Source organism: Lotus japonicus, chromosome 3 (genome assembly GCF_012489685.1).
Source record: "Lotus japonicus ecotype B-129 chromosome 3, LjGifu_v1.2".
NCBI lineage: Eukaryota > Viridiplantae > Streptophyta > Magnoliopsida > Fabales > Fabaceae > Lotus > Lotus japonicus.
The window spans coordinates 59561284-59568972 of record NC_080043.1 but is presented as its reverse complement, the minus strand read 5'-3'; the positions used below and the strand labels follow the sequence as shown (position 1 = coordinate 59568972).

General features: G+C 34.4%; 1 protein-coding gene across 1 annotated transcript in view; it reads left to right on the top strand.

Moving 5' to 3' along the window:
- LOC130744430 (uncharacterized) overlaps positions 1 to 6227 on the top strand; it is a 10184-nt gene extending 3957 nt beyond the window's left edge. Inside the window, exons 11-21 of the mRNA XM_057596617.1 lie at positions 43 to 120; positions 289 to 447; positions 533 to 616; positions 712 to 777; positions 929 to 1162; positions 1213 to 1687; positions 1775 to 2700; positions 2787 to 3866; positions 4040 to 4177; positions 4250 to 5937; positions 6048 to 6227. Coding sequence (XP_057452600.1) covers positions 43 to 120; positions 289 to 447; positions 533 to 616; positions 712 to 777; positions 929 to 1162; positions 1213 to 1687; positions 1775 to 2700; positions 2787 to 3866; positions 4040 to 4177; positions 4250 to 5916 — 4907 coding nt within the window. The 3' untranslated portion in view covers positions 5917 to 5937; positions 6048 to 6227. The remainder of the gene's footprint in view (positions 1 to 42; positions 121 to 288; positions 448 to 532; positions 617 to 711; positions 778 to 928; positions 1163 to 1212; positions 1688 to 1774; positions 2701 to 2786; positions 3867 to 4039; positions 4178 to 4249; positions 5938 to 6047) is intronic.
- Positions 6228 to 7689: the final 1462 nt, after the last annotated feature.

The window sequence follows — 7689 nt, the reverse complement described above, 5'->3', positions numbered from 1 at the left end:
TTTGTGGATTTCAATTAAAGTTGAACATTTCTGCAAATGTAGCACGGAATAAGAGGAAGCAAATAATTTCTAGCAAGAAAAGAGCTCAACAGATGTCTATAAACCAAGTTTGTCAAAATGGTATGTCAGTAATCTTAGTTCATGTATCTGTAAATGAAAAAGAATGTCTGTTAAATTTAAGTTGGGAAAGATTGGTAGTCTAATTTGTTTCAGATCCGTAACACAACTCTACTCCATATATTTTGCTATTTTCTCATGGTTGTTAATTTGAAAATATTTTCCTTTCAGCTACTAAGACGAGGAAGAATACTTCAAGCTCCCCTTTGTCTGACATAACGAACAACCTGACCAATCCTGTGTTTCAACCACCTGTTGGAATTAATTCTCAGAAATCTCTCAACGACTCATTGACTACACCAGATATTTCAGGGACAAACAGCACCGTTTGTAAGTATTGTGCATACAATTTTTGTTCTTTTGGTTATTCAACATCAATACACCAAATTTATTAAAGTTGCTGTTTATATTTCAGGCTTCCCTTCGTCCCAGAATAGATCTTTTACATGTTCATTATCCACATTTCCATATGGGATGTCCAATGAAACAACTTCCAGAGGTCAGGATTCACAAGTTTTTTTTTTTATTTCCTCTCTTTTTGAAGGTAAGTGTAGTAAAAAAGTAACTTATTGAATCCCCATGTGGAAACTGCAGTGGTTCGTAGTAAAAAAATTCACAATGCTGCAGCTGCTAGGTTAAGGAGGTTAAATTATATGAAAAGTAAGTCAAAAAAATGTTTAGCTGGAAAGGAGAATATGATTTATTATAATACAACGAATGGTGTTGTCATCCAAGGTATATATAGCATTCTTGGGTACATTAGATGGTATGTCTGTTTTCAAAGATTCTTAGCTATTAATCATCTTTGTAGGTAACAATCCTCTAAATCTGGACATTACTGAAGATATTTCAAGGCTGAATCAAAACAATAAAACAAAAACATGTTTAATGAATAACATTGAAGCAAGTTCTTCGAAGAGTGGTAATGATGCCTATAATTTCCAAGTTTCTGGATCTCATTGTCGCCAGTTGTTGGTGGAGTTTAATGCTGAAAGTCACTCTTCACAGTCTTTGTTAGATCTTTATGATGGTGCTGAGTTGATAGGTAAAGAAATTATAATGTGTAATGCTAATTCATGTGAATTTGAATAATAGTATTTAACTTGCAGTGTTTTGTTGCCTTTGAAATAGATGAAATAGATTTGGGGGATGCATCTTATAGGTGCCGCATTTGCCACGCGAATTTTTGGTATGAAGAAAGGGTTAGTAAAAGTAAGCGTTCCACAAATCCTGAATTTTCGGTTTGTTGTATGAAAGGAAAGGTTGTTCTACCATTGCTGTCCAAACCTCCATTGCTTTTATATAATTTGATTCATGGAAGAGATTATCGATCCAAACATTTCATAGATAATATTAGGGCATATAACAGTATGTTCGCATTTACTTCTATTGGTGGGAAGGTTGAATCAGCTGTGAACAATGGTGGAGGTCCTCCACAATTTGTATTGAGTGGCCAAAATTATCATAGAATTGGTACACTCCTCCCTCAACTAGGAAATGTTCCCAAATTTGCTCAGCTTTACATATATGATACACACAATGAGAATAAGAATCGAATGAAGCCGTTCATGTAAGTCTTATCGTAATAACATATTTTTTATATTAAAAATTACTCTTTTTTGGTCACATTGGAATGATATTTTGCTTTTACTTGCAGGGCTTCTAACAATCCAGATCCATTGGATATTTCTTTAGTGGATGAATTGAAGGGAATGATTGATGAGAATAACGTGCTAGCTAAGTCATTTCGTAAGGTACGAGATTATGTAATGTCAAATGAATCATCATCATTTGCCTTGCGTCTATTTCGGAAAAGAGGTAAAGACCCTCGAACATATAATTTGCCTACATCTGATGAGATTGCAGCCCTAATTGTAGGGGATCTTGAAAATGTTGAAGTTGGTAGGGATATTATAGTTAAAAAAAATGGTGTCCTAACAAGGATCCATGAAACTCATACCTGCTTTATTCCATTACAATATCCATTGATATTTCCTTTTGGTGAAGATGGTTGGCAAGAAGATATTCCGTTAAGTGGTGTGTCGGCATCTCTTAGTTCTCGATTGAAACCTCGGGTCACATTACGAGAATTTATAACCTTTAGGATTCAAGAAAGGGATCTTGAGCATGGGAATGTTGTCTTTTGTAGAAGGCTTTTCCAACAGTTTTTGGTAGATTGTTATACCATGATAGAATCTCAGAGGCTATCATATGTCCGCAACAATCAAAAAATAATTAGAGCTGATTTCCTTAATGGGTTGGAAGAAGCAATGTGTAGAGGAGAAACAGACCCAGGTCAATTAGGAATGCGTATTGTATTGCCGTCCTCATTTGTTGGTGGACGTCGCTATATGTTTGATTGTTGTCAAGACGCAATGGCTATTTGTAAGCGTTATGGTTATCCTGATCTCTTCATAACTGTTACATGCAATTCTGCATGGAAAGAAATTGATAGATTTGTTCGTCAGAGGAATTTAAGGCCAGATGAAAGGCCAGATATATGTTGTCGAATCTTCAAGATGAAGCTGGACCATTTAATTGGAACTTTGAAGAGTGGCATTATATTTGGTCCTTTAGATGCAGGTATTATAAAATGTTAATTATTAAAGCATGATATGATATGGTTCAATACAAAACTTTCTTAGATTACTAACATATTTTATTTGTAGGTATGTACACAATTGAGTTCCAAAAAAGAGGGTTGCCACATGCACATATTCTCCTATGGCTTTCGAAGAACAACAAGTTAGTAACAACCTCTGATATTGATAAATTCATTTCAGCAGAAATTCCTGATCCTATTCTACATCCTAGATTGAACAAGGTTGTGTCTACTTATATGTTACATGGTCCATGTGGCTCTGGTTTTTCAAAATCTCCTTGCATGTCAAATGGGAAATGTACCAAGTTCTTCCCAAAGAATTTTCAGGAAACTACTATAATTGATGATGATGGTTATCCTGTGTACAGAAGGAGAGATACTGGAGTGTATGTTGAGAAGAAAGGTCTTCGAATGGACAATAGTTATGTTGTTCCTTATAACCCTCAACTACTTATGTTATATAATGGTCATATCAACGTGGAATATTGCAACAAATCTAATGCAATCAAGTATCTCTTCAAGTATGTTAGTAAAGGTCCTGATCGTGTTAATATTGAAATAAGCAATCAGAGAGAAGATGGGGCAGAACTTGAGGTAAAAGATGAAATTAAACAATATTATGATTGTAGATATCTTACCCCATGTGAGGCTGTTTGGAGGACTTTCAAATATTATATTCATGTGAAGTGGCCAGCTGTCAAGAAAGTTACTTTCCACCTTGAGGAGAAACAAAGTATTTGCTTCAAAGATAGTGATAATTTGGAGTATATTGTTAAAAAAGCATCTAAAAAAGACACAATGTTCTTAGCTTGGATGAAAGCTAATGGTTTATATGAAGAGGGAAAATCACTAACTTATGCTGAATTTCCTTCATATTTTGTTTTTGATGAGGAATCTCATTCATGGCATCCAAGGAAGCAAGGATATTCTATTGGAAGACTCCAATATATCCCTCACGGGATTGGGGAGCTTTATTATTTGAGGATCCTCCTAACTCGGCAGAAAGGATGTACTTCATGGGAAAGCATTCGTACTATTGAAGATGTTGTGTATCCTTCTTTTCATGATGCATGTTATGCACTAGGATTGTTAGCAGATGATCGAGAATTTATAGATGCTATTGTTGAAGCAAATGAGTTAGCTTCAGGTTAGTACGTTATTTTTTCCTATACTTAATCGAAAAAAGAGCTTTTTAATTATATACTTTAACATTTAGTTATAAAGGAATGCTATACGTGTTTTTTGTATCAATTACACCATTTTTTGTGTAGAAATGGATAAAATGGTTATAGTATTAATTAATTCAAATTATATTTATAGGCATACAGCTTCGAAGATTCTTTGTGATGTTGCTCACAACAAACACTATGAGCAAACCCGAATTTGTGTGGGAAAAATCATGGCGGATTTTGTCAGATGGAATTTTGTATGAAAGGCGAAAAAAGCTAGGCATACCGGGTGATTATCCTGTCACACCTGTACTTGAATTTATTATAATTTTTTAGTATACTAATTTTTTTTTATTTTCAGATCTGCACATAAGTGACGCAGATTTACGAAATCTTTGCTTGGTAGAATTGGACAAATTACTTCACTTGAACGGACGGTCTCTAAAAGACTATTCTTGCCTACCTTTTCCAGATCTATTTGAGGAGTGCCAGTATGAGAACAAATTCGTTGCTGATGAATTGAATTATAATAAAGTTGAAATGGTCAGTTTGCACGAATCACTCATAGATTCATTGACTGAAGAACAACATCAAATATACAATGTTATAATGAAAGCAGTCATGGATAAAACTGGAGGACTATTTTTTCTATATGGCTCTGGTGGTACCGGCAAAACATATTTGTGGAATACCTTATCTGCTGGTATAAGGTCAAAAGGGTTGATTGTTTTGAATGTTGCTTCAAGTGGAATTGCTTCTTTACTTCTCCCTGGTGGAAGGACAGCTCATTCCAGGTTTTCTATTCCTATTTCTATTAAAGATACCTCAACTTGCAATGTTTCGTTAGGTTCTTTAAAAGCTGAGCTATTAAAGAAAACTAATTTGATCATTTGGGATGAAGCTCCAATGTTGAATAAATTTTGTTTTGAAGCATTGGATAGGACTTTAAATGACATAATGAAGTCCAATTCAACTTTACCCAATGATATGCCATTTGGTGGTAAAGTTGTTGTTCTTGGTGGAGATTTCAGACAAATATTACCAGTTATTCAGAAAGGTAGTCGTTATGATATAGTAGATGCCTCTATCATTTCTTCTTATCTTTGGAAACAATGTCGTGTTCTTCTATTGACAAAGAATATGAGGCTACTTAAATCTGAAGTTTCTGCAGAATCCAATGACATTAAAATTTTTTCTGAATGGCTCTTGGAACTTGGTGATGGAAAGTTAAATAGATCTGGAGATGGGGAATCTACCATTGAGATTCCCGATGATCTTTTGATTCTTGATTATGAAAATCCATTACAAAGGTTGATTGATTTCGCCTATCCTGATATATTGCACAACTTAGAAATTAAAAACTACAATTTTTTTGAAGAAAGAGCTATTTTGGCACCAACCTTAGAAAGCGTAGAAGCAGTTAACAATCAACTTCTTTCCAAAATTCCTGGGGCTATGAAAGATTATTATAGTTGTGATAGTACTTGCAAGTCAGATGAAGACACTGAGATTGAAGCTGAATGGTTTACCAGTGAATTTTTGAATAACATCAAATGTTCTGGCATACCGAATCATAAATTGAGTTTGAAAGTGGGTGTGCCTGTTATGTTGTTGCGTAACATTGACCAAGCTGGAGGACTTTGCAATGGCACTCGAATGATTGTAAAGGCATTGGGGAAAAATGTTATTGTTGCTAATGTAGTTAGTGGAAAACAACTTGGGAAGGATGTTTTAATATCTAGAATGGATTTAGTTCCAACTGACTCTGGTTTGCCTTTCAAGTTTGTAAGGAGACAATTTCCTATTTCTTTATGTTTTGCAATGACTATTAACAAAAGTCAAGGTCAGACTCTTTCGCATGTGGGATTGTATTTGCCTAAACCAGTATTCACTCATGGGCAGTTATATGTTGCATTATCGAGGGTGAAATCAAGAAAAGGATTAAAAATCTTGATTTTGGATGAAGATGGTTCCATTTCAAAGGTTACTAGAAATATAGTATACAAAGAGGTGTTTGACAATATATGACCAATGCGAAATCAAAAATCTGTAAGTATTTATATATTAGTACTGATCAAGTGATCAAATTTACATATTAATGTTTCCATATATTTGTTTCCATTTCTCATACATGTTTATTATTGTGATTGTGATTGCAGGTTTAAAGTGTGAAGTGCAGGAGAATAATAATTTTATTCTGCTTATTTCATAATTTATGTATAATGGACATGTTATTTATAGACACTATTTTATCACTGAAATTACTAATGTATTTTACTCACAATGGTTTGTTCACATTTTTTAGCGCACACCTATTTACTACGACTCTCACAGTTATAAGTATAACACTACTACAGGTTTAATCTAACAGTTCACACTGTATGCAAATTTATGCACTTACTTATGTATGTGATCATAATGATTAATTATTATAAATGATCTTTGTAATATGTAAATTTGGTATAGTCAAGTTGTATGTTCCAGATGTTGTTATAAATTCCTTTGTTTATAATACAGCAATACAAATTTAACACAACTGTTTCTTAACAATTTGTAGTCAAAATATTACAACTAAATGTACTCTTTCGATATGTATACATGGACAGCGTGAATTCTGGAAACACAGGACACCATCTTATTATATATGATTTTCATAATTAAAATATTTGAAAGGATTATTACTCTCAGGAGGTTCCCGTTTTGTTCATGTCTGGCTCTAACAGTTGACAAATATAGCATTTGGAAATGTGAGAAGTAAAGCTTTATTGGGGCAGACAAGTTTATTATATCATGTATCTGACAACACGCCCCACATATTACCATCAAGGTAAAAGCAGAACAGTTCGTATGGATACAAACGAGCCAAGTCCTTAATAACTTATAGGTGAGCTTTAGTCTGTGCAAGCCATTATTATGTGTCTTTACTAGGTACCTCTTCTTTATGTGTAGTATCCATTGCTTATTTAACTTTAACATTGGTTTCTCGAAGCAAAATAACTTACTGGAAACAGAGTTGTGGTACTTTGATGGAAATGAATCTGGGAGATGACAATTTATGGTGCAAAGATGCCATTGCTATTATGTGTCAACCAGAACAGGTTTAATATATACGTTCTGTATCATATCTGTTTTCCCACTTCCATCTTATCAATTATGTTATTGAAAAACACTTCTGTAATGTGCAGGATACAGCTTTGGTTGCACGACCTTTTGTTGTCCATTATGGTGATGAACTTGCAGGGTTGTGCAACTTGGTTGATCCCTTTGGAAAGGTCCACTTGGTGTCATATGTGAATGATGTGAACACACCTTATCTGTCCTCTGGCTTGATTCAAATTCGAAAGTATTATACGCTTGAAGGGATGAGTTGGTTTCTGCTCAAATATCAGGGTTTTTCCAACTTTGATTTGTTCATCTATAATGAATGTATTCAGGAAGTCTGTTACCTTCCTCCACCAGGACCTCCAACTATAATCCCCCCTCCTCCTGTTGTATTGAGTGATATATTGGACCATGTCGAGTGCACAACTCAGAAAAAGCGTCTGCCAACTTCTTGGATTTGTTATCCATGTTTTTTCACTTGCAAACTGTCACAAAATCAAGCTACGGGAAGTCAGCTGGTAAGATATAAATAGTTTTATTAACAAGTTTGTTGTTACAGATTTATAATTACAGTTTTGTTTGGATTTCAGAACCTGCCGTTGCATGTGTATGAATATCTTCGTATGGGACAAGTTTACCAGTGGGTTATTAGAGGACCTACTGGATACAGAGGTGATTGTTCTATCATTGGTGTACCTT